The 27,318-nt window shown below is 36.8% G+C and overlaps 1 protein-coding gene across 8 annotated transcripts in view; it reads left to right on the forward strand.

Moving 5' to 3' along the window:
* The window catches only part of NAALADL2 (N-acetylated alpha-linked acidic dipeptidase like 2), a 1,357,959-nt gene that overhangs the window by 640,596 nt on the left and 690,045 nt on the right, over positions 1-27,318 (forward strand). For all 8 annotated transcript variants that reach the window (XM_047730769.1, XM_047730776.1, XM_047730785.1 and 5 more), the window contains one exon: positions 7,524-8,025. In XM_047730769.1, the coding sequence (XP_047586725.1) occupies positions 7,532-8,025 (494 nt within the window). In that variant the 5' untranslated portion in view covers positions 7,524-7,531. The remainder of the gene's footprint in view (positions 1-7,523; positions 8,026-27,318) is intronic.

The following is a 27,318-nucleotide window of genomic DNA, read 5'->3' on the forward strand; positions in this document are numbered from 1 at the left end:
ACACACAAAATTAGAACTAAATAAGGAATTCTTAATGCATTTACAGATGCTACAGCAATTGCCAGGGCCACTTCTCAAAGCCAGATAGGGAAAAAAAAAATCTCATTATACTAAAAAATTAAGTCGGCAAACAGAGTCTTCTGAATTACTGTTTTTTTATAGTTTTATCTTTGGCCCTGCTCTCAAGTTGAGACCATTAAAGCTTTCAACAACAAATATTTACTCCACAAACATGGGCTTTATTTATACAAACGAAGTTCATACTGAAAAATTAATGTCAAATGTTTTTAGCCTATAAGGAATGTTCTTAAACTTAAATGTAAAAATTCCTCTGGGCGCTCATATAGTTCACTGGCACAGCATCTAAAGTAATACTCCATGAAGGTGCATAATGAATGCCTTTTGATGATGCACTGACATTTCTAAGAAATGCCTTTGCCTCGAATCAATTTGCTCAAACCAGCAAATGATTTGACATTCAAAGCTTCAGAAAACACTATACGAACATTTTTTTCCCATTGTACAATAAAGATTCAATCATAGAACTGTCATAGGAAATGGAGATTCTGCCTTATGTTTTAAAGTTAATCTGCCAGAGTCATTTATTTATTTTGCTTATAAAATAACTTCTACAAGTAGGAAAGCTCTTCTATGTGTTTCTAATGCTAATAAGATCTACCCAATCTCTTATATTGTTTGAGTTAAAAACACTATCAGTATCATCTGAGCCATTACATGAAGTCAATCACCTGGGACAAACAAGGTTTTCTACAACAAACATACATAACTCATGTTTATGACTAATTATCACTAATTCCTGAAACTCTTAAACCGAACTCTTTAATGTTAGAGAAGAACTTTGGTGTTCTTTTTGTAAACAGCCTAAAAAGAAATTTTGTAATAGCAAAATATAGAAGTGGTGGTTGTAAGTGAAATATAATCACAACTTCTATATAAATATTAGCCACATTTCTCTCTTATCTGAGCCACAGCTAATAATTAGAAGACTTCCCATTCTCAAAAATGCTTGAGTCCACTGCTCAATATCTCATTACATCTAGGGTCTTGTTACTGAAACTTATGGCCTCTGGAAATAATTTAATTTAACTAAGTCTGTACTTTAGAGTTGTAAGCTCCAAATTCTTCTATTCTCTTCAACTTATGTGTCTAGAGTAGCCCTTTATTAGTGGATCACTTACCTTGTGTTAGATCTTGTTCTAAGCACCTTTAATAATTTATCTCATTTATTCATAGTAATGCTAAAAATACAGTGCTGTTATTTCCATCTTACAAATGTGGAATTTAAGCATAAAGATACTAAGTAACTGGTCTAAATTTCATAGCAGAGCTAGGATTTGAATCAAGTAGTTTGCCTATACAGTATACTAATTTAGAGATTGAAAAAGCAAAGCATTTGCATAATAAATTTCTTCATTGTGATTGCTGAGCAAGAAAGTAATAGTGCTGTGACCATATTTCTAAGTGGCATTAGTAATTTATAACTTTTAAATGAAATTTCTGTTTAACATGTATTTATCATCTGAAATATTTGCCAGCCATTCATTTTGTTAGGCTAGATCTGCAGCAGTCAGAGACTGTATGTTACGTATTGAAATTTCTGCCTGTTTTGTATTCATCTTTTATTTCTATATAATTTATTTAGTTTCAGCCAGTGAAAATGTGTGAAAGAAAGCATTCAGAAGTAACAATTTATTTTTAAACTAATCATATGCTCAGTAAGAATACAAATTCATTTTTTATTGATCTAAGCCTGTCATAACCTAGAAAAAAAATACCTTTTAGTTCAACTTGTATCTGCTTTCTCTTTTGTATAGGATAATAAGTATATATAAAAGATGAATGTTTTAGTATATTGAATTTTTAAAAACAACTTAGCCTTTGGTGTGGGCCTGGGTGGGAAAAGATCTCACCTAAGTGAAGAAGAGATGTTGACAACATGGAAAATACACTCTACTTTTCACAAAAATTGCATTTTATAAAAAAGGCTAAGTGGAATAATATAGAATGTAAGGATGCTACAGATATTTCTATTTAAGGAAATGTAACAAGTTTCTATGACCTGGTCTACACCTTAAGTACGGTTGACCCTTGTAGAACTCTGGTTTGAACTGCACCAGTCCCCTTATACATGGGTTTCCCCCCTTCCCCCAAATACAGTGTAGTACTGAAAATGTATCTTCTCTTCCTTGAGATTTCCTTCCTTTCTTTCTTTCTTTCTTTCTTTCTTTCTTTTTTTTTTTTTTTAAAGATTTTACTTGTTTATTTGACAGAGAGAGACAGAGAAGGAACAAAAGCAGGGGGAGTAGGAGAGGGAGAAGAAGGCTTCCCACCAAGCAGGGAGCCCAATGCGGTGCTCAATCCCAGGACCCTGGGATCGTGACCTGAGCTGAAGGCAGACGCTTAATGACTAAGCCACCCAGGCACCCCCCTCCCCTTGGGATTTTCTTAAGGATACTTTCTTTTCTCTGGCTTACTTTAAGAATACAGTATATACTACATCTTACATACAAAATATGCGTTCCTTGACTGTTATTGGTAAGGATTCTAGACAACAGTCGGTTTTTGGTTAAGTTTGGAGGGGGTCAAAAGTTGTACATGGATTTTCAGCTGTTTGTGGGGTTGGCACCTCTAATCCCACATTGTTCAAGGGTCAACTATATATCTCTTTTAGAGAAAGAGTCATATGGCAGATTCTAAAATCTACTATATGTAGTTTTTTAAATTATTCAAACAGACTTAGGTGTAAAATAATATGACAGTATAAATTAAGTGAATATCAGTAATAGAAAATATATGAAGTTTGAATAGCTTAATTATATGATCATATCTAAGACATGCTGATTTTGCTGAAAATTTCTTTTTATAATATATCTTTTCTATTATAGTTGAGAATTTGAAGTTCTGGTAAAAACAATGTTATATTTTCTACTTACCTCAGAGAATAGTTTATTTTATTTTACTTATTTTTATAGATTTATTTATTTTAGAGAGAGAGTGTGTGAGTGTGCACACTGGTGGGGAGGAGGGGATGAGAGTGAGGGAGAGAGGCAGACATCCTGTTGAGCATGGAGCTGACTCCGGGGTCCCCAGGTTTTGATGTGGGGAGTGATCTCACAACCTTGAGGTCATGACCTGAGTGGAAATCAAGAGTCCAACACTTAAGCCACCCAGGTGCCCAGAGCGTAGCTCTTTTAAGGAAAGCTGCATTCTCTGTAGTGTGGATAAAATAATTTGTGCTGACTCGAAATTGAATAATGGTACTTTTATTCAGTACAGTATTTGGGCTTATTTTTGAGGTGTTTATTTTAGGAAAAGTGAAACAGAACTCTCAAGGCAGGGATTTATATGTATTTTTGCAAAAAAGCTATACTATATTCCTCAAAGCAAGGTAGTTTTAAAGATAAATGGTTTTCTAAATTTACATAAAATACATATATATAGAACATGTATATAATATATATGTAACTTGTTTTGCCATATAAATGGTTAAAATGCTTCATTGTTTATGTTCTCACATACTTATTTCCTTGGAAGTTTTCCTGAAATACTGTGGAAGTTGTTACATCAAATGGCTCCATTTACCTTTGACCCAGTTACTGTTCTCCTAGAAGAGAGAATTTAGGGTAAATTTATAAATGTGTAATGGGTTCAGAAGTGGTAGTAAAGGTGTCAGGCAGATCCCCAGCATGGTGAGGACTTCATATATGTATCTGCATTACATTCTAATTGATGGCTCTGTCTGATGTTTGAAAAGCGTTAAATTGCTGATGTACGTGTGATGTAATGCCTATTGTCAGGCTAGAAATGAAAACTCTGCCTCATCACTGCAGTTGGTTTTTAAATGATTTGTGGAGAAATGACTTTGAATGTTTGTATTAGAGGTCATAATTAGAGATCTCGTGTTTCCGTAGTAACTCCTGTGTGCCAAGTCTTCCTTGAGCGTAAACCATGGTCTACAGTTTAATTTTTCAAACAAACTTTAAAGACAGTGACTCTGATTCATTAAGATGAAAAGCAGAAGAAGTCTAAAAAACCACCTTGGGGTAGTATCTAAATAAATTAATCAATAATGCATAAAGTGAACACTTAAAGAAGTAAACATCATAATACCATGGCCAGATAGCTGGGATTTATTGATGGTTAAGCTAAATAAGAAAAAAATTGACTAGTGTTACAAAATTGCAGTATTTTATAATATATGTTAAAATAGGTTGAATTGTGGGGTATTTAATATTACATTACTGCCAACTTATTAATCTCATATTTTTATAAAACCACAAATCATTTTAAGAAAAATGTACCCAAACATCACTTTTCTTAGTCTAAAGAATAATTCACCTCTGGATCTCAGTTTCCTCTTCTGCTTTAGGAATTTTCCTCTCATGTGTATGGATTTTAGCAAGTCCTTATTTTTGCTACTTTAAAGTTTTTCCTATCCTCCAGTATTTTCTTTTACCATTAAAAAAAAAAGAAATTAGGGGCACCTGGGTGGCTCCTGGGATGGAGCCCCGCATCGGGCTCTCTGCTCAGCAGGGAGCCTGCTTCCTCCTCTCTCTCTGCCTGCCTCTCTGCCTACTTGTGATCTCTCTGTCTCTGTCAAATAAATAAATAAAATCTTTAAAAAAAAGAAAATTAACCAAGTGTGATTTGGAGCCTTCCTCTACCATTTAATCAATTATCACCTGAAGTAGATGAATAACTATTACTAAATCCAATTATTACTCTCTTTTTCTCCCTGTCTTGGTATGACCGAATACAAAATTCAAAGGTTGTGCTTCCTTGAATCATTTTGGAAACTAGGCTAAGCTAAAGGGAAGGAGGGAGGCTCAATGGGAGACAGCCTGAAAAATCATTCCTGAGGCTATTATGACATATAGTATCAAATAAACACCTCATGATAACAGTTGGTGTGTCATGCAGTGTTTTTCTCTTTTGTCTCTACATATAGACTAAATGTAAAACAACTAAATCACAACTAGCATATATATGTGTGAATGTCCATGGTGAATATCATAAACCTCCCCCTCTCCATGATGTCTTACAGACCCATATAATTTCTTCTGCATTACTAAATTAATTTCTTCCAACAATCCTGCCTAATCCTCTCTCCTCTAATACTGGGGATGTCCCTTCTAAATATAGCCTATGCAACACTCGATGTATGTTTTAGGTGCACCGTCTTAATCTAATGAAAACATTATGAAGTTTATATTATTACCATGCCCATTCATAGATGAAGACCATAGGTTGCACAGAAGCTAAGCCTTTTGCCCAAAGTCACCCTTTCCTAGATTTTTTCTCTGAATCTCTGGCCCATGTGTTCCTTCTTTGTATATAGTCTGCTGGTAGTTCTGGATTTTTTAAAGTGTCCATGCTCTATTCATTCTCATTCCTGTGTGTTTGTAAATTTTCCCCTTCCTGATTGTCATCCTTTCACCCCCTTGGTCATCCCTAGTTCACTCTTCCTCTTTTGCCAGAAGTATCTCAGAGATCACTTTCTTGGGGAATATTTTCCCGTAGTCTATGCTACCGCCAGTCACCCCTGAGTCTCCCTGGCACTGGGCATTTTTTATTTAACATATAAGTTTCTTCATGTATTTGTCTCTTATTGAATTGTTCCTTACTTGAGGACTAAGGACCCATTTATATTTGTTTTCATCGCCTATCCCAGAACCTGGCATGCATTACTTCTTGTTATTGAGTCAACTCTGGGTAAGAATGAATCCTAGATTATGAGGTAGCAGAAGAGATATCTAGACAGAATTATAATTTTTATTTTTTAAGACGAATATTTAATTATGTTTGAATTCTCTGAAAAGTTCAGAACGTTTTAATTAACATGGACCTCTGCAAACCCAGATTAGGGTTGTATATACCCATGATTCTGTGCGTGATGCCATTCCCTTTCATGAAGTCCCTGTTTGTATCTTTTTATTAGAGTTTATTTAACCACTGGCCCTAAGGCAGTTAGATAATCAGTTGTCTGTTGAGCTCTGTTCTTCACCCACCACAGTGGGATGCATAGAAAAACCATAAAACATAGTGAGGGACCTTAGAATCCAGCTGGGATGACAAATCTAATACACAGAAAATTTAAGTATAAAAACTCCTAATCTGCAGCCATAATACACCAGTGGGTTACTGAATACAGACTGAAGACCACTTGTAGTTAATTAGCCCAGTTAGCTTAATACCACTCTGCAGGATATAACAAACAGTCATCCAAAACTGTGTAGGGGAGAAAATCTCCATCTGCCACTCCTCTAGCAAGGTTATGAAATCAAGCTCTCCTAGCTGGCATAAGGCTTCCCTTTTTGGATGGATGCCACCACAGACTTTGATTTAAAGTTCAGTGATCCAGGCCAATTCATGTCACTAGGTTCACAGAACATTTGGTCTTCTGTGGTAGCCTTAAAGTTTCCAATCCTTTTGATAACTCATGACGAGGTAACCATACAATATTTTGCTTCTTGTATTTCAATAGTGGTCCTATCCATTGAGTTTTTATTTCTGTTCTACCCTGAATATCTTTTTAAATATAGCTCTTATAATATAAATCATCCCAGGGTCTTTTTTCTTTTTTTTCCTCTTTCACTTACTAAACCACAGCTTTATTGCTTCTGCCCTTAGTTTTTCTTAAAAGTGATTTTGACAATGTGTAAGCTTAAATTTTGCCTTCATTATAATAAATTATCCTCAAAGCCCTTGTACTGACTTTTTTTAGTCTCCTGAGCTTCAAAGGAATGATTGTGTGTATGTCTATTTTATGTTTTCTCATAGTTTCTCCAAGGATCTTCTACTTTATGTTACTTTTTTTTTGGTCTTTTCTTCCTATTGTAAACATCAATAGCAAAACAGAAGATTAAATAATTAACGAATATATGTTTTTTCTATAGGGACAATATATTTCTCCTGATTATAATCACTAAATTTTATGGGCATCTAATTTGGATTGCTGCTTTCTTTTGTTTTCATCATGGTGATTTTCATTATTATTTGTTTTGTCAACCTGTAAACAGGTTGTCAAAAGTAAACAGTCAATTATTTTATCAGCAAATGTTTTTTTTCTGGAATAGCAGTGGAATTGCAATTCAGGACCTGCAAACTTTGGCAGACCATGGGAAAGTTTGGAGATCAGTGGAGAGAACTGTTGCTTTACTGAGTAAAAGAAGGATGGGAGGGCTGCTTTGAATGAAAAGTCTATGGAAGGAAAGTGAGAGTTCAGTGGTGATGGGTCCTCGTTAGCTGAGTTGTTGTATTTTCTTACTTGCTAAGTTTGTTGCCCAACAGAGAGAAAATTTTCCTTTCTCCTGCTGGCTTAATAAAGTAAGCTTCTTCGAGTTGGGAATGCAAGGTATGTCTCTTTCTGTTGGGATGTGTCATTGGCTGAGGGCAAGGTATGAGATCTCCCCCTTCTGATCTCCCCACTCCAATTTAAATGAGTCTCCTTTATTTTATTTTATAGCTTATTTTAAGAAAACATGCTTCCCTTATTTTCACAGGTAAAAAGATGGCCTATCAGAAGGTGAATGCAGATCAAAGAGCACCAGGGCATTCACAGTACTTAGACAATGATGACCTTCAAGCCACTGCCCTTGACTTAGAATGGGACATGGAAAAGGAACTGGAGGAGCCTGGTTTTGACCAGTTCCAACTAGATAGTGCTGAGAATCAGAACCTGGAGAATCCAGAGACTGCAGATCTCAATCTTGATTCCATTCAACCAGCAACTTCACCCAAAGGAAGATTTCAGAGACTTCAAGAAGAGTCTGACTATGTTACCCGTTACACAAGATCTGCACCAAAGAGCAACCCCTGCAACTTTTGCCGCCTTTTGAAAGTACTTTGCACAGCCATCATTTTATTTATTTTTGGGATTTTGATAGGCTATTATGCACATAAAAAATGTCCTTCAAATGCTACATCTTCAGCAACGCTTGGTCTTCAGTTATACCAAGAGATTCTCGAGACAATCCAAGCAGAAGATATTAAGAAGTCTTTCAGGTAAGTGGAGAAGAAGTGGATGTTGGTGGGATTCATTTCCTGGGAAAGATATGTCACAGGAAGTATTGAGTTTGTGATTTTGCCATGGTTTAAGATTAGTCCAGCAAGCTGAGCAACAAAGCTTACCAACATACCCTTCACAGAGAGGGTGTACATTTCAGATTTATGATACTATAATATGAATTTATGATGCTGTTTTATTAATTGATTATAAGAACCACAGCTACTGTGGAGACTAAAATATTCCAGGCATTGCATATTATCCCTCTTGGGAAGCCCAGGTAGACCAAATTGAGATGCAAAGACAGCTGGATATATGTGTAATAAAAACTAGGGCATTAGCCATATGACTGAAAATTTTAATGACACCAGAACGAAATAAACCTCTTTTATGGGCTGAAGTAACTGTCTCTTATGGTTAAGAGCTAAGATAAACACAGATAGTATTTGGTTTCCTGCATCCTTGGGCTTCTCAGTGAGCCCTTTTTTTTTTTTTTTTTTTTTTTTAAACAGCGGGTTCCATATATATCAGGCAGTTCTAAAAGTTCATTTGTCTCTCTAGGGTAAGTTTGTACATGACCTCTCTAGCCAGAATGTGTTGATCTTTAAGTTAAATGATCAGAAAATATTCTTTAACTGGCATTAATTCTGAGTTCTTGGGAAAAGTTTCACTACTGCCATATGACTAGTGGGTAACTTGAAACTTTTGTTGAGTTGCAAGGTTATCTTGAAACTTTGGTGAGATGTTACATTTTTAATGAAATGAAGAATTGAAAGCAGCTTTCCCATGTATTTTCCATATGTGCCAAGAAGGGACAGTCGTAAGTGAATCATGGACATAGAGGAGTGAGAGGGTTACTGCTTCCCCAGGATAGTCTTCCTGTATTACATGTATTCATTACTGCCAAGGTGTTGGCATATGTGCATTTTTAGGGATCTTCTAGGGAACATACCCACTGAAAATGTGTCATTGAATCTATGTGCTGGAATGTCATGTGTATTGATGTTGGTGAGTTATTATTTTCTTCCTAAAGATCACATCTGAATGACTAATGGCAATTTGTTTGCTGTACCCTTCTGTGTCTGCTATTCATTGTTGCATAAACAGGTAGTATGCAGATAAGACTTTCCATGATATTTCCCTATGTAAAACTGTTTATATAGAATTGAGCTGAGAGATATCCCATTATCTTATAATGAGTAATTGTAATAGTCATGATCTAACAGACAACAGAAAACTCTCTGAATATTTAAAGCAGAGGGCACTGAAAGGAGAGAAATTACCCCATCAAAGATAAAAATCTGATAGGGCAGTCAGGACAGTGAGGCAGCCCAGAGAAAAGAAGCCATTACTAAGCCTAGGCTGAAGAGATAAAGGGACTGGGGTGACTTGGTGGAAGCTGAAATTTCTATATACACAAATGCAGGGGGGTGAAGATGTAGCTTCAGCTACTGAAGGCAAAGAAAAAGTAAGAAGTACCACAGCTTTTCCATTTCTGCTGTTCTGTAGCATCCTACTGGTTGTCCCACTAGCTGACCCCAGCAGGGATACTGCTGAATCAGAGCCTGGGAAACTCTCTCTGAAGGGGTCAGCTCTCTGGAATAAGGGGAGGGGGAGAAGGGGTCTATATGCCTTTTGTGTACTAACCAGCCTACCTATTTATTTCCTTTCTCTTGCTTTCTTTGCCTTATTTTTTTCCCCCAGCATTGCAGGCAACTTTAAAAACTGATTTATGTCCTTTCTGCAAACAGGCAGCTGATTCTAAAATTTTAAATATATAATTAAATAAAAATATTCATTTTTCTCAGAATAGAAGTTGCATGACAGTAAGGCATATTTTCTCCTCTTAAACTTAAAAACCAATAAAATATATATATTTCAAAGCTAGCTACAAAAATATAACCACTAGCAATTATATTACCAGGCAGTGTTCAGTGGTTGGATACATTCATAACTGCACTCCATCAGATAGCTGCATATTTTTCTTTATTGAGATAAGAGATTTTTCTTTAATCAATATTTTGGTACAAATATGTTTACAGCAACTTTCTCCAAATAGCATGTTCTCATCCCCAAACTACCTTTTCCCTATAGTCATGCTAACAACGTGCCTTATTACAAGTACCTGCATTTATTAAGTTACCTCAGCCTACACAACCTGTATGTCACAGGTTCCTTCCTACTACTACTTTTCACCAATTTATGATCAGTTTTGAGCTCTTATTGGCAGACTGTTTTTTGTGCATCCGTTGCTCTCTCTCTTCTTTACTGGTTTTCCATCTCTGCCCATGCTCTAAGACTATGTCCATTCTTTCCAAACATCCAAAAATTGTGCAATATAAAAGATACTCTTTTTATAATAGATTATATTGGAAACTCCATGAGGGAGTGAACCAAATTTGCTCAGCCCTGCAATAGATTCCTATTGTAGAGCAGACATTGAATAAGTATTTTTCTAAGCGAAGAAATAAATGCCTGAATAAGTGAGAAATAGATCTGTATTTAATTGATCAATTATATTATGTATTTTGAAAATCACTTAACTTACCATTTGTTTTTTTCATATTATTATACTCAAAACATTATTAATATAATACCTACTTATATTATAAAATATATTTATTTTATATATAGTTACTCAGAGGATATGCTGTTTTCTGATTTAAAAAAAATGACAACTCATATACCAAAACCAAAAACTATAAAAATGTTAAAGTACACTGTTGATGTCTCAGTTAAAGCTGAGGCTTGAAGACAATTGGTACTGTGTTTCTGATTAGGACCAGCATGCAGAACTTGGGGCTAGGGAGGGTAACATAATTCTCTGAGATGATCACCCGGTTTTAGCCTATGAAAGGTTGGAGAAGCTAAGAAATAGAAAAGTGGATACAGAAGATTTTTTTTTCTTTTTCTTTTTTTTTTTTTTTTAATTTTTTTGAGGGAGAGATGCTAGTGGTGTTAAGTCCCAATTTCTTCTCAAGCAGGAAGCTTCAAGTCCAGTGAAAAAAGAGTTAAATATAACTACTTGGAAGAACTTGATAGCTGCCTCACACAGAGTCCCTGAGTCCTACCTAAGAAGTCTAAGTAAAAAGATAGACTGGTTAGTTGCTGATAAAAGTACAAAAGAAGAGGTTTGGGGTGGCCTATGGCAAAGTTTGCTTCTATGGACTCTATCCAGGCAAACAGACAGACAGAAAATATGAATGTGAATGAATAGGAGAGAGAGGATCACTAGGATTGTGCCTCCACCCATCATTCTTATGTTTTGATCCTGATCCTCAATATGATGGTATTAGGAGATGAGACCTCTGGGAGGTGTTTAGGTCATGAACATATATCTCTCACAAATAAGACTAGTGATCTTATAAAAGGAAGCCCCACAGACCTCCCTAGTTCTTCTACCATGTGAGGACACAGTGAGGAGGTATTCTTTTTTTTTTTTTTTTTAGATTTTATTTATTTATTTGACAGAGAGAAATCACAAGTAGGCAGAGAGGCAAGCAGAGAGAGAGGAGGAAGCAGGCTCCCCGCTGAGCGGAAAGCCCGATGTGGGGCTTGAACCCAGGACCTGGGATCATGACCTGAGCCGAAGGCAGCGGCTTAACCTACTGAGCCACCCAGGCGCCCCAAAAGGAGAGGGAGGGAGAGAATCTTTTTTTTTTTTTTTTAAGATTTTATTTATTTATTTGAGAGAGAGACAGTGAGAGAGAGCATGAGCGAGGAGAAGGTCAGAGGGAGAAGCAGACTCCCCATGGAGCTGGGAGCCCGATGCGGGACTCGATTCCGGGACTCCGGGATCATGACCTGAGCCGAAGGCAGTTGTCCAACCAACTGAGCCACCCAGGCGTCCCGTGAGGAGGTATTCTTTATGAACCAGGAAGAGGGACCTCACCAGCCACTAATCTGCTAGTGCTATGATCTTAGACTTCCCAGTCTCCAGAACTATCAGAAATGTTTATAAGCTAACCAGTCTGTGGTATTTTGTTACAGAAGCCCGAATGGACTAGGGGTTGGGGAGATGAGAGATGTGGAAGAGGGGGTATCTTACAGATATTTTCCAATAAAGCTTCCTAGATGGCTAAAAAGAACTTGTCAGGCAGAGCTAGAAGTATGGGGCTATGGAATGAGTAAGTATTGGAGCTGGAGGAGAATATATTACCCACATCAAAGGAAGGTGAGAAGTCCCCAGGAGTGGGACAAATGGATCTCCAAAAAACCCACAAGGCAGACACAAGAGTAAAGGCCAGCTGACAACTCCAGCTAGATTCAGAAGGTACCATGCCATACATGAGAGTATCTGTCAGGTGAGAACCTTTTGCTCCCTCTTTACCTATTCTCACTTGCTTCAACCCTGAAGTTACAGACACACAAAGCAAAGAAGCTGAATGCTCTCCTTTCTTTGACTTCAGGGCTTCCACTTTAAAGATGGTCAAAAGTGGGAACAAGTTCAAAATTCTGACTACTAAATGACAATGAACATTTTAATTACCCACTAGAGGAACTCAGGTCACATAATAGTCACCAGGCTTAATGGAGTTTTGTTTTGTTTTATTCTAGGAATAAGAAAAAAACTAGCCCCAATGAATAAATGTAAATGGAAGAGAAGAAAAGTACTTTATGATTCTATTCCCTGAGTTAAAAGTTGTCTAATGTAGAGGATACACATGGGCTATTTTTATGTTCAGTATTATAGAAAAGTACATATTTGAATGATTCATAGAGAATCATTGAAAGACATATTGACTGTACATCCTAATTTAAGGACCTAATTATCCCATAATAAAGCCCACATAATACACTAACTTAAGCCAAGGACTTGGTATATTGGCCAAATAAAAGAAAACCAATCAGTTTAGTTACACTTGATCCTGTTTGTAGACATGTTCAAGATTAGCATAGAAATATGAAGACATATTTGACATATGTGAAGACATATATGAAGACATATAACATAGAAATATGTTAGTGCATGTGTAAATATATGTGTGTATATATTAATCTTCTGATTCTCTCAGTCCCTTCTGTCTATGTGTAACTTGTTGCTATTTGAAAAAATGCCTGGGTGCCTGGGTGGCTCAGTTGGTTGAGTGATGGCTTTCAGCTCAGGTCATGATCCTGGAGCCCCAAGATTGAGTCCTGCATTGGGCTCCCTGCTCAGCAGGGAGTCTGCTTCTCTCTCCGACCCTCCCCACCGCCATACTGTCTCTCTCATTCTCTGTCTGTCTCAAATAAATAAATAAAATCTTTAAAAAAAGAAAAAAAAACCTTAACTTTTTACATTATTGGTTTATCTCTTCCACAGAGCTTCTGTGTAAGCGAAAGGCTGTATTCAGACATATAGCAGATACATTCTGATGAGTCAGACTCAAAAGAGGCTGTTGAAAGTTGTTTAATTCTATGCTTTTGGTGTGTTGGAATAGGTAACCACTTAGATGATTCCAGTTTATTGTAAGGATCAAAAGAGAAGTCTAGGCCCATCCAAAAATCTGTGAATAGGAATTATTCACTTGATCAGGCCTTATTAATATAGACTCAGGATCCAGTCCGTTCCAGGGACCTCAATAACCATACTCCTCTGATTTTCACTGAATTGTTGAAGCACCAAAGTAACTTAGCTCCATTTCCATCTTTACCACTTTTTGTTTGCCTTATTTTTTTTTCTTCTCCCAGTACCAGCTGCTCTATCCCCCAGTATATGATTCTACTGTTCCTATTCCCCAGAATGAAATTTTATTTTGAGGACCAAAGGCATCTGTGGCCCTGAGTCAAGTGTTTATCCTTGGTCTACTCAGCTTTGGCCAGCTGAGATGCTTGTCACCTTGTATAAAACACGTTAACCTAGAACTGTTGAGAGAGCACTTTAAGAAGAAGCTTCAGTGTGGCAGGTCTAATGTTTTATGTATATTATATAATGAAGTCATTGAGCCTTTATCACATATTTATCGTACATATTGTCGAATGAATGACCTCTGTGTGTGTGTATGTGTTAAAGATCATAAGCACATTGCTGAGTAAAGGATGTTAACTTCAAACTTTAGTTACTAAATATAATACTATAATAATAAAACATTTGAAATGGATGAACTAATGAAGTTTAGTATATTTTTGAATGCAGGAATATGTTGACTTTTGACAGCTATAGAAGCTGTGAAATGGTGAGAAAGAAAACATGTGCTGTATTTTAATTATGGCTAACATGGCATTTTTTTGTTGTTGTTCTTTTTTAAACGGAAAGAACATTGTTGTTTTTCTTACTTACAAGTAAAATATGTAGAGAAAATTAGAATTAATAAAAAGCCACCCATATTCCTATCCCCCTCTTTCATGATTTTCTTTCTTTTCCAATCAATAACCAAAATTGTATTATAACACATATATGCCTTTCGTATCTGCTTTAGAATTTTTTTAACCTATAATATATTTAGAACCATTTTTAATGCCAATAAACATAGATTTAAATCATTATATTAAAATGCTGCTGGTATTCTATTATACAGATGTCATAAATTTATTGAACCTGTTTCTTATAAATGAACATTTAGGTTGCTTTTACAAACATTCTTTTTTTTTTAATTTAATTTAATTTAATTTTCAGTGTTTCAAAATTCATTGTGTATGCACCACATCCAGTGCTCCTTGCAATACGTGCCCTCCATAATATCCACCACCAGGCTTACCCCCTCCCACCCCCACCACTCAAAAACCCTCAGTTTGTTTTTCAGAGTCCACAGTCTCTCATGGTTTGTCTCCCCCTCCAATTTCCCCCAACTCACTTCTCCTTTCCATCTCCCCATGTCCTCCGTGTTATTCTTATGCTCCACAAGTAAGTGAAACCATATGATAATTGACTCTTTCTGCCTGACTTATTTCACTCAGCATAATCTTGTACATATGTCTTTGCTTCTTTAATTATTCTTTTCTGATAGATTCCTGGAAACAAATCACAGATTCAGGGAGTTTAAATTTGTTTAGTTATTGGCTTTGTCTTGCCAAATTGCTTTTCAGAGCTGCCAAGCATCCAGTCCTTTATTTGTTTTGATAGGCCAAAAATAATGTTGACAAACTTTTTATATCTTAATTGACCATTTGCATTTCTTTTTGCATGTATGAACTACTTTTTTAAGAATTTCCCCCATGGTCTTTATAGGTTCTTTCCATGGCCTTTACAAGTTGAGAAACTTAAAATATTACAAGAGTAAAATAGTCTATTACTTTATGTATGGTACCCCATCTTTCTGGATTTTATTTAGTAGACACATTCATTAACAAAATAAAATGAACAATAAGCTGTCTGGTTTTATCTACTTTTAAATGTCTGCATTATCTGGACGAGGCAATATTTTTCATCACTGTCTGGGTTGGTACAAGCAATTAAGCATGAATTACGTTATGTTGTGAAATGATCTTTGCAAACATAACGAGAACACCACATTTTTTTTTTAGTTGGTAATAAACTCTTAAAAGTGTAGGAAATGTAAATTTTCTTCAGCCATATCTCGATGAACAAGACCTTATCTGAAAACCTAGCATTCAATATTGTTTCATTTACTTTCTATTTTATTAATTACTTGATATACTAAATTGCAATGGCTTCTCAAATCTAGTTTTCTCTTTTTCTGAAATGTACTTTTAAAATTTATCTATTGCTTTGCTGCTTCTCCTCCTCCTCCTCCCCCACCTTTTCTTTTCTTCTTTTGCCTCTTCCTGCTCATTCAGTGCCTTTTGGTGACAATAGTATATTTAATTAGTTATATCTGTAATTTGAGTGATATCTTTCATAGTACCAATTAAACTTTGCCATCGACATTATTTGGTTGTGTTACGTGGCTTTAATGACATTGAGCTAAGGGAGTAGTGAATTTGCTGCACACATACTGCTATTTTCTGTTATATGACCCTTCTGTGTCTATGATAGCCATAATCCTCTTTTTCATTGTGCTTAGACCTTGCCTCAGAGTCCTCCTCAAACCAACGTTCTGGGCAGCCTGTATTAATTGATCAGAGGCGCATATGAAGATTTGCCATTCTTGTCCTATGTTATCCCTATATTGGATCACATCGTAAGAATTAGTTCATTTAAATTGTATGAATGAATTTCTCCTGGAAAGGGAAAGTTCATACTCTTTTCAGGCCAGCTAAGTTCAGCAAGAACCCTAGACTTATAGCTACCCTATACTTCTAAGGAGTCTAAAATTTTAGCCTGCTTGTTAGCATCCACTATATTCTGATGATGCCTTCTTATTCTAAGCTGATCACCTGAAGGGAGAAAAATCTCTCTTCAAGATATCTAGAAATGAAATCCATTATTCTCTCTTCCACCTAAATTGTTGTCCACCTACCTTCACTTACCATCCCTTGACCTAAGATAGTAAACAGTAGTGCTGCTTCTCTGTCCCATTCTTTTAACCCAGAGACCAGGTTTGTTTACTTTTTATAATATCATCGTCTCGCCTGTGCTCAAAATGTGTCTTCATCTTGTCATCCTTCCCTTTCCACATCTATCACCCATGATTTATCTCTTCCTTTGGTTTAAGAGTGTCGTAGTCCCTTTATCAAAGAATATATGATTGATCTGGTTTCCTGTTCAACAAAGCTGACAACTACACGTTCTCTTCAGTCTTAAATGAAGGAGGCAATGTAGTCCTTGCCTAAAGAAAAGCTGTCTGTGGAGTTCATGGAGGCCCATAGACCGTTCATGGTTTTCAGAGCATTAGGAAGACCCCTTAAGGGGCTCCCTCCTGGGTGGCTCAGTCATTAAGCATCTGCCTTCAGCTCAGGTCATGATCCCAGGGTCCTGGGATCAAGCCCCCCAGCGGGCCCACTGTTTTGCAGGAAGCTTGCTTCTCCTTGTCCCACTCCCCCTGCTTGCATTCCCTCTCTTGCTGTGTCTCTGTCAAAAAGATAAATAAAATCTCAAAAAAAAAAAAAGACTCATTTAAATTCATGATTTTTCTTTCTTCTGATGCTAGGGGACTTTCACTTTTGCTGTTCTGCTTTTGTACAAATGCAAGGCTTGATGATGGTGATGCAGTCACCAAGTGTTCTCCTCCAGTCTCCAGATGCACTTTCCAGCCATCTGTCTGTCCTTCTCTGTTGTATATTCTTTTTTTGGTCTCTGTCTTCCCTACCTTTTTAATTTTTTTTGTTCCTCGCCAATTTCAGTATTAGAGAGAGTGAGAGCAGGAAGATTGGGAGAAATGAAAAAGGCAATATAGAAACTGGCACTTTAATTGGAGAAAAACATGTAAATGTATAACAAATGTGCAAGTAATTCAATTTATGCAAATAATAACAGAATGAATTTAACAGTAATAGAGTCACAGTTCCTAAAGGAAGTAATTAGCTATTCTATCATTGATCTCTCCAGATAATAAATGTACATTGTCTTAAATATAAACATAAAAAAGAATACATAGTATAAGATTTACTTAATTATGCATAGTATTTTATTTCTGTGGAGTTTGGATAAAGGAACTGCTTTGCTCAGAGTTGCTCAGTGTTACCCTGAATGACATCTATTCTCTTAATGGACTGGATGAACAGACCAATGAAAGCTATGCGCTTCACATTCTTTGGGCATTTGACCAGAGCAAGAGCAGCATGCCCCACAGGATGAGTCAGGGTTATTGACAGTGGCTTTGTCTGCAGTGACTTTATCAATCCTGACCTGTTCAAATACTAGGCATCCTTTGAGGTCTGGCTCATGTTTGTTTCGATCTCCTACCAATTGAGTTCTCTCTTTCCTAGTAACTTGCAGAGTTTCATTTTTTTTTTTCTTTTTGTTTGCATGAATCACTTCTGCTTTGCAGTGGAGAAAGAACTATATATGTCTGGCACAGTACTTGAGTCATAGCATGCAAATACTCAGTAAATCTTTACTGTGGAGAGAATGAACCCAGAATATCTAGACCTTCTTGATAAAGCCTTCACTTGCATGTGGTTCCTTTTCTCTCTCTCTCTCTCTTTTTTTTTTTTTAGAAAAAGTAATGTGTGTTTCTGGTTATGGATCTATATTACTGGAATTTGAAATTAAAATCATATCTGTGACTTTAGATATACAATGTAGTGTGTATATATATAATATAGTATGGCATATACACACACAAATAACTTTGGTTTCTAAGCATATTTTATCTACATTGTCATTGTCTACATTGTCTTAGTCTGTGCTAATTTTTTTTTATTGTGATGATAGAGGATTTTCTTTTCCCTTATGTAAACATATGCTGAATATCTACTATATTGCAGGCCAGTCAATTTACATTTTTAAATGATATTCTGTTTAATGTAGAGAATATTCTTTGCCATCAAGAAGAAGGGAAAGTAAAAATTTCACAAAAAGGTAATTTCTGTGAGTGCAGGTTTTATGGTGGTACAAAGTAGATCCCCTTACAAGTCTTTTTAGACTCTGCCAAGAAGAGGTTGTCTTAGGTCCAGTTCTGCCAGAAGATTTGCTTTCTTCCTGCTTTGCTGCTTTCTTGCCCTCTCTGTCCCATCCCCCTTCCCTCCCCATTCCTTGCCCCACTTTCCCTTCCAGGCACACACATTTTTTTTTTTTATACTCAAAGATACATACTAAGATTGGGTTACTTAACTTCCTAGTAAACACCTGTCCTTTTCTTAGCCTTTTTTCCTGAATCTATCTGATGTAAAACATCAGGACTATGTTAAATTGTTAAGAAACAAAATGCTGTTATTTTAGTTTTTCAAATTTGACTTTTTGTTGTATTCTTAGTAGGAGGAATATATTTTACATAATGAAAAGACTCTTTTGCAGTGACTATGTTCTATGGTCAATGAAATATTTCCATCAAATATATCAAGGTCATCTGTGCTTACTGACTGCCTATCCTGAAAATGGTTTAACCTTAAGACTTGTCACATATTTCTTCAATCTTTCCTACATCGGCTATAATATGCTTTTTCATCCGTTCACTTCTTGATCTTATTCATTCCAAAAAGGGAACAAGATCAGTCAGATGTAGTACAAGGGAAAAACAAACCTTTTTCTCTGAGGATAAAGTATGTCAGTTTCCTGTGGATTCACTTGACTTCCCGACACTCTAGCGACACAAAAGTTGGTAATGATCACATTTAGTAGAGTGAAGTATAAGTTAAATACAGAAGGGCTGGGAACTGATTACATACTTCTCTCTTTCATGTTCCTTTTTAATGTCAATAAAATCAAGATTCAAATGGTAGACATGGCCCTTTGAGATATGCAATTTGAAAATCTCAATCTGTGCTATAGAAATTAAGCAAAATGCTTGAAAATTGTGGATAAAAGTATCAATTCTGTAATCTCATCAGGGTGGTTACAGGGGAAATTTAATGAAAATATATGTGAAAATAGATGATATGCATATTTACCAAATCAAATTAAGTACTTTATTACAGTCACTTAAAAATTTTTCAAATAGATGTTTCTAGGTGATAGGAAAGGAAGTTGTCTAGCAATTCACATACCTAAAAAGGGGTGATGAAAACTTCTTCCTCGTTGCTTCTATCCTGAGAAACCATCACAGAATGGATAGATAAGTTTATTTTCCAAATTTTAAATGGTTATAACCACAGTGTAATTGTTAATTTTATGTGTCAGCGTGGCTAGGCCATAGTGCACAGATGTTTGATCAAACATTGTTCTAGATATTTCTGCAGAAGGTTTTTTGTTTGTTTATTTTAAGATTTTTTTTTAAAGATTTTATTTATTTATTTATTTGACAGAGAAAAATCACAAGTAGGCAGAGAGGCAGACAGAGAGAGAGGAGGAAGCAGGCTCCCTGCTGAGCAGAAAGCCCGATGTGGGGCTCGAACCCAGGACCTGGGGTCCTGACCTGAGCTGAAGGCAGCGGCTTAACCCACTGAGCCACCCAGGCGCCCCTTATTTTAAGATTTTAATTACTTGTCAGAGAGAGAGAGCACATGCAGGGGGAGCTGCAGGCAGAGGGAGAAGCAGGCTCCCCATTAAGCAGGGAGCCTGATGCAGAACTCCAACCTATCATCCTGGGATCAGGACCTGGCCCAAAGAAGGCATTTAAATGACTGAGCCATCCAGGCTTCCCTGCAAAAGGCTATTTTTTAAATGAAATTAACATTTAAGTCAGTAGACTTTAAGTAGAGCAGATTACCTTCATTATTGTAATTAATGGGTGAGTCTTGTCCAATCAGTTGAAGGCCTTAATAGAAAAAGACAAGAGGTTTCAGCAAGAGGAGGGAATTCTACTAGCAAATTGCTTTTGAACTTGAATTGCAGCTCTTCCCTGGGACTCCAGCATTCTGGTCTGCACCATGAATTTTGGATTTCTCAAGTGTCTACAGTTGTATAAGCCAGTTCCTTAAAATAATGTCTCTCTCTGTATGTATGTATGTACATCTTGTTGGTTTTCTTTCTCTGGAGAATCCTAAGTAGTAGTAATACAGATTTAGGGAGTTTAAATAAACCAATACAATTTGGCTGTTTTGTTTTGTTTTGTTTTCATAGAATAATTTAGTTAGCCTTTAGGGTTAAACTGAACAATATGGAAAATTGGTACCGGTATGAAAAAAAATAGTGCCCATTATTACCTTTATTTCATTAATAAATTTCAGATCTTATTTTTAATGTAATAAATACTGTTAAACTTATATAAGGATAAAAGCTGAAATTATATTCTATATGGTAACAGGCATTTCAAATATTTTATTAAAGATTTTAATTTTTTCCAGTTTGTGGCATCAAAAATATAGTCAACTCACCTAGCAAAAATGCACTTTCCAAATTTTATAAAGTGTCATTCTTATCTGGGGGAAAAAAAAAGGCATTCAACTTCCCTTCCCTTTCATTATAACTGGAGCAAATATATTAAATTTTATATGCCTGATTTGGGAAATCAGTTTCTGTCTTCAATAACTGATTGTGCATTATAGCTGGGTCCTTTACAAATGAAGTGCACTTCTATTGCTTAAAAATTGCTTTCCTGTGCAACATGATGTAGTAATGAATTAAATCCAAATGAGCCTTATATTCACAATGTCATAATATGTAACTTGTCCCCTGTGGAACTTTTTTATTATCTAATACAAGACAAGCTAATGTCTTCCCCTCATGGCTCACTTCTCAGAAGGCGATGCAGCTTTCAGTATTAGAAATAAAGAAAGAAAACTATGATTTGAGATCAAATTACCTTTTTATAAACTCTCTAAATCACAGAGAGCACCTTAACATGTCCCAAAATATGCAAATCAAAATTCTGATAGAACAAGAAACAAAAGGAGTAGTTCCAGTTCTATGGAGTACATTTCTATCTGTGAGAGAAAAATGAAACTGAACATTTTTCTTTGAACAGAACTGTGTGCAGGTGGTTTTACCTTCAATAAAAATAAAATAACTGTGGGCGTTTCCTCTCTATTTCTTCACTTGGTTTCATCATATTAACTGTTCTGTAGGGAACAACTTGTAAGATCAGCTTGTACCAATATTGTAGTTCAAGCTGCTACATAGATTCAAAAGCTCTAATTTATTAGCCTGATAATTTTTGTAATTTGACGAAATGTCAGATATTCCCTTATTACAGCTGCCCTAAGTGTGTCTCAGTGGCATACGGGAATTTGACTATTTCAAAATGTATCTTACTATTTCATATAGGCAAAAAGCAGAGGGAGAAAAATGTTTATTTTAGTCCAGTGGGACAGCCAAGATCAATTTTATCAGGTTTTCATAGGCTGCTACTTCTTATGGTTTAGTGTGTTTTTTTGTTTTGTTTTGTTTTGTTTTTGTTTTTTTCTCTTGGCTGAGGCCCTAGCTGACTTTTTCTGCATCTTGCTCTGTGAACCTTCACTGGATCTGAATCAGTTGCTGCTGGCATAACACATGGTCAAGATGGAAGCCTTCCTTTCTTCTTTTAAGTAGAGAAACTATATTTCTATAAGATGGCTCTCTCCTGGTTTTAATTGCTGAATTACATTTTAGTCAAATAATTAAAATCATACATGACAATAAGCACACTGTATAGAAAATTATTAGAGAGTTCAGGGCAATATCAAAACTGTGCACTGTTACATGGAAAAGAGACATCTCAACTTTCTAAACTGAAGGGTTTGTATTGTTCTTAATCAAATTTATATTCCATTTTAAAAATACTGCCTTAGCCTACAATCACAAGACTTAGTCATCGTGCCTTTTATCATGTAAACTATAGTGACACAAAACTACACGTGTAGTTAAGTAGATAGGGAGGGAGGGAGAGAGAGAGAGATTGACTTTAACTTGCAATGATCAGTTCAATTTCAAATGGACATTTACTGGGTTCCTGAAGGATTGACTAATCCCTCTGCACCTCTAGCCCAGGCTGCCTATGGAACTGCCACCTTGCTTAGCTGTTTGGCGGAGCCTGACCCTTCTCCGTGCTCTGAGGACTGCCATAGAGCTCTTCTTCCTACTAGTTTATGTGCTTTTTGTTGCTACCGTGGCAAACAACAACCAAAACAAACACACACATACACACAAAGGGAGTAATAAAAAAAAGAAACAAACCCACTTCTTAGGAGTGAGTTTAGCAGGGAGCAACAGGTGGGAGGGGATGGTGAGCTTTGACCATTCTTGAATTTCTGTTCATTTGCAGTATTCAACATGGAATTTAACTTACAAGTAAGAAACCCTGTGCTTCATTAAAAAAAAAAAGAAAAAAAAAAAAAAAAGAAAAGAAAAGAAACCCTGTGCTTCATGGCTGCTTCATTTTAAAATTATTGAATATTGAATCACTTACTTAAAGTTCTGCTTTACTTTTCAAAATAGCCTCATTTCTGAAGATTGCCTCATATCTCCTAGTTTGTTTTTTCTTGTTTGTTTTTGTTGTTGGTTTCATAAATTTCATATTACACACAGAACTGGTATGGTATAAGTAGTAAGAGAAACATCTTTCTTATAACTCAGTCTGAAATAACCATTCTAAGGATGATATGTTAATCTTGGACTCTTGTGTTCTTAGTTCTTGTTTAAACAGTGGCAATCTTTTGAAAGAGTTGCAGTTTGCTAATTATATGCAATTATGGTCTGACACCCAGTGGTGCATATTAACTTTTTTAAAAGACGGCAGGCAGTATCAGTGAGGAGAGCTGCTTTACAGATTTAAAAGTTAAACAAAAATATCCACATTTTTTTTTAAACATCTACTTATAGTGCCATTTCATTCTGTTAATGGATAGGGACATAAGATTGGAAGGTGCTCTGCAGAAGCCTTTTTCAATTACCCTTTTGGCAGGAAATGTGGAGAAGTTGAGGCCACAGGATTTGAGGAGGCTTAAGGCAGGGGTTCTAAGAAAGTAGTACCTGTTTGGCAATCACAATGGTAGAGAAGATAGTGATTGCTGCCGCTGATTCCAGAAATAACTTTTTTTTATCCCTCCCCCCACCCCAGTGCTGGGAATAGGGAAAAATTGAGTGACAGAAAATACCGATAATAAGCATTGCTACCATGATCTGTAACCAGGGAAAAGAAATTGGGCATTGTGAGAAATGTCACTTGGAAATAATTTGCTGATTGCCTGGAGAAAAAAAGAAAGCTGTGAAAATGACATAGGATAATTAAAAAAATTAGGAAAGCTAGACAACAGTTTGGGATTGAGAGAAATAAGATGAAACAATCAAAATGAATTGTTTTCTTTCTTCCTGGTGATTTAAGAGAGGGTTTCTGGATTGGAAACCTGGGTTAGAAAGTAATCAATAAAGGCAATACTACCATGAGAATCTAGTCTAGAAAATTCTTATAAGGGAAGAAAAGGTGCTACAGCCTAAGCTAATGGGAGAAGGAGTCAACGATAGTCCTGTGGAGAAATGGCTATATAGCTCTTCAGATCTGAGAGGTCTTTTTCCCATATTTTATGAAGGCTGTGTTCAAGCCCTGGGAAAAAGGGTATGATTTGCTGGGTAATATTGATCCAGCCAGAATCCAAATCTTGGAAGCAAAGTAAACACATGGAGGTGAATCCAGAGAGAGCTGCAAAACTTAGCAGAAAACCAAGCACACTCTAGGTCTCACCTGACCTTGCAAAGGTCCCCAGGACTTTCCAGAACTGCATACTCAGTGTTTGATATAGAGGTCACACAGTAGTTTTCTGTGGATTAAACTATTTAATACAGCTCTGTCATAGGAGTGTTTATGTCTAGTGCTTCTGAAACACACACGCCCCTCCACAGTGCAGGAAAATAGGAATTTGCCCCTAAAGCTATTGTTGACATCAATATCAACTCAGGTACTGTGCTAGTGATCTAGGTATCACCCTATGATTCCTTTTTCGGCAGCTGCAAGGGTAAGTTTGAGAAAATTAAATAATAAAGACGTGGTTTCTGACTGCTCTTGAATTGGTTTCATCCTGAAGCTTTCCTCACACCTCCACTGTGGTTCACAAATCACTTTAGCACAGGTGACTTCCTGCAACACTGGAAGCTTTTTCTAGACAATTGGGGAAACATAAATTAGCATCATTCCACACATATCACTATTACCTGCAGTGCCAATACTGCATTTCTCTAATGGGAGCATCTTGTTCTTTTTAAGGTTTAAGTCAAGGGAATTTATATCACAGCAACTCAAACAAATTTGAGATGACGTGAAATCAGTCTGGTTGGGATCAAATCCCTGCTCCACTCCATCCAGCTGTATGATCCCGAACAATTTCTTCAACTTATGATGACACAGTTTCCTCATTTATAAAATGTGGGTAATAATAGTCTGATCTTCATATAAAGGCATAAAAAGTACTTAGAACATAGCATGTGAGAAACAATATTATCTGTTATTTATTATTGTGACTGTTATTTTTGTTAGTGAAAGGTCTTTAACCATCCCCCAGTGGCAGTTCCTCACTGATCACCCTCCTTCATAGGCTGCTTTCTTGGAATGTGGCCCAGTCCAGGTCTGTTCCCTTTCTCCCCTGTCTTCCTCTCTCTATTCTCCCAAGTTCATGTTGCTACTTTTTTTTTTTCTGGTTGTCTTCCAGGGGATGGCTTTAGTCCCGCTTTCCATATTTAAGTATTTTCCTTTTTTTTTCTTTTTAAAATATTTTATTTATTTATTTGACAGAGAGACAGGCAGAGAGAGGGAGAAGCAGGCTCCCTGCCGAGCAGAGAGCCCGATGTGGGGCTCGATCCCAGGATCCTGAGATCATGACCTGAGCTGAAGGCAGAGGCTTAACCCACTGAGCCACCCAGGTGCCCCTAAGTATTTTCCTAAAAAAGTTCTCTCTCTGAGAATTTTGATGTCAGCCAAAATAATACTTGTTTTTTGTACCAAATGCACGATCATATCTATAAAGCAAATTTTTGCACTTTACAAATACATTTAATTGTCTTTGGTCTCCACTCATACTGAGGAAAAATTAAATCTCCTTAGTGAAAGTTACACTCCATTATTTTGACACAATACAGCAGGAAACCGATAAGAAGCAGAAGTCCATTCTCATTTTTTTTTAAAGGTTTTATTTATTTATTTGTCAGAGAGAAAGATAGAACACGAGCTCACAAGCAGGGAGAGCTGCAGGAAGAGGGAAAAGCAGGCTCCCTACTGACCAAAGAACCCAGTGGGGGACTCAGTCCCAGGATCCTGGGATCATGACCTGAGCCAAAGGCAGACGCTTAACTGACTGAGCCACCCAGGCATTCCAGAAGTCCCTTAAATTGTACTGTAAAGCCTTGAGAAGTAAGTTAGGAGAATTTCATAGAAGTCTTTGGAGCACAGTGGATGGTTAGAAGTTAGTTCTGAAACAATAAGAAATCATCAGTAGGTTTTGGGTGGGAGAATTACAAGACCAGATATGCCTTCTGAGAAGATCACTCTCCGAAGGATAGACTAGAGACAGGGAGAGACTGAAAACAGGAAGGGCAGTGCAGAGATGGTGTGAAGTCACAGCTGTGATTTTCACAGGAGGCATTTACTGCCATCAGGTGTGCAGTCAGTGACGTATGTGTCGGTGGAACATTAGTGGAGAAGTGCACACACAAAGACAAATGCTGAAACAAGGGGCATAATATACTAAACTGATTTTGTATCTACTTCCCAATTTTGATTAAAATTCTCAGGCTTTGGGACTACATGTGGGTATCAGTTCTTCTTGCCTAGAATCTGTTAATATCTGTGGAAAGTCCGAGATAACGAGTTAGTCTGTCATAATTTCTTTTTTTTTTTTAAGATTTTATTTATTTATCTGACAGAGAGAGATCACAAGTAGACAGAGGCAGGCAGAGAGAGAGAGAGAGGGAAGCAGGCTCCCTGCTGAGCAGAGAGCCCGATGCGGGACTCGATCCCAGGACCCTGAGATCATGACCTGAGCCGAAGGCAGCGGCTTAACCCACTGAGCCACCCAGGTGCCCAGTCTGTCATAATTTCATGGACACTTGCAGAGAGCCCTGAATCAAAGATGGAAGATAGTTTATTACAGCATAGCAAGCAACATAAGTGTTGTGTTTGCATGAATTCTTTGAGCCCCACTTCCCACAGGGTGATGAAAAGAGGGTGATTTGACACCTGAACATGTAGTAGTCATGTTACAGAAGAAGAACTCTGAACTTAGGGATTCTCAATCTTTTTTTTCCCTAAGATTTATTTACTTGTTTGAGGGGTGGGGGGCAGAGGGAGAGGGAGAGAGAGTCTTAAGCAGATTCCATGCTGAGTGCGGAGCTCACGTGAGGCTCGATCTTACAACCCTGAGCTCTTGACCTGAGCCAAAACCAAGGGTCAGACCCTTAATGGACTGTGCCACCCAGGTGCTCCAGGATCCTAAATCTTTTATACTGGATGGTAACCATTCTCGAGGGAGACAATATATTCATTTTTTTCTCCAGGTCTATAAACAAGCCTGTCCTTTTCTATGGAGGGGATACTATCTATATCTTTCAAGGCTGTGTACTACATGCATATCCTTGGAAAGATTGTTTTGAGCAAAGCCAGTCTCATGGGATGTGCAGAAATATGAGAGAACATCTCATGTAGAGTCAAGTTTCATCTTTGGCTCAGATTTGTCAGGACTTAGTAAATTACTTCAATATATTAAATACCTGCTTCCCACAGTAGGTAGGTAGTAGAAGTGGAGTTCTCAGAAGAATGCAGTATAATATCTGCTTTCAAAGAGCTTAAAATCTTCTTGAGGGATAAAGAGAATAATATGTCCCAATTGTAGAAATCAACTATTATCATTGTAGACAGACAGACAGACAGACAAAAGTGCCATCAGGAGAAAGAGAATTCTCATTAAAGGAAATTAAATCACATGGGTGTGACAGTAGTGCTTTTAAACACTTGAATTTAGCTTTATAGCAA

This window comes from Lutra lutra, chromosome 1, assembly GCF_902655055.1.
Source record: "Lutra lutra chromosome 1, mLutLut1.2, whole genome shotgun sequence".
NCBI classification, from domain to species: Eukaryota; Metazoa; Chordata; class Mammalia; order Carnivora; family Mustelidae; genus Lutra; species Lutra lutra.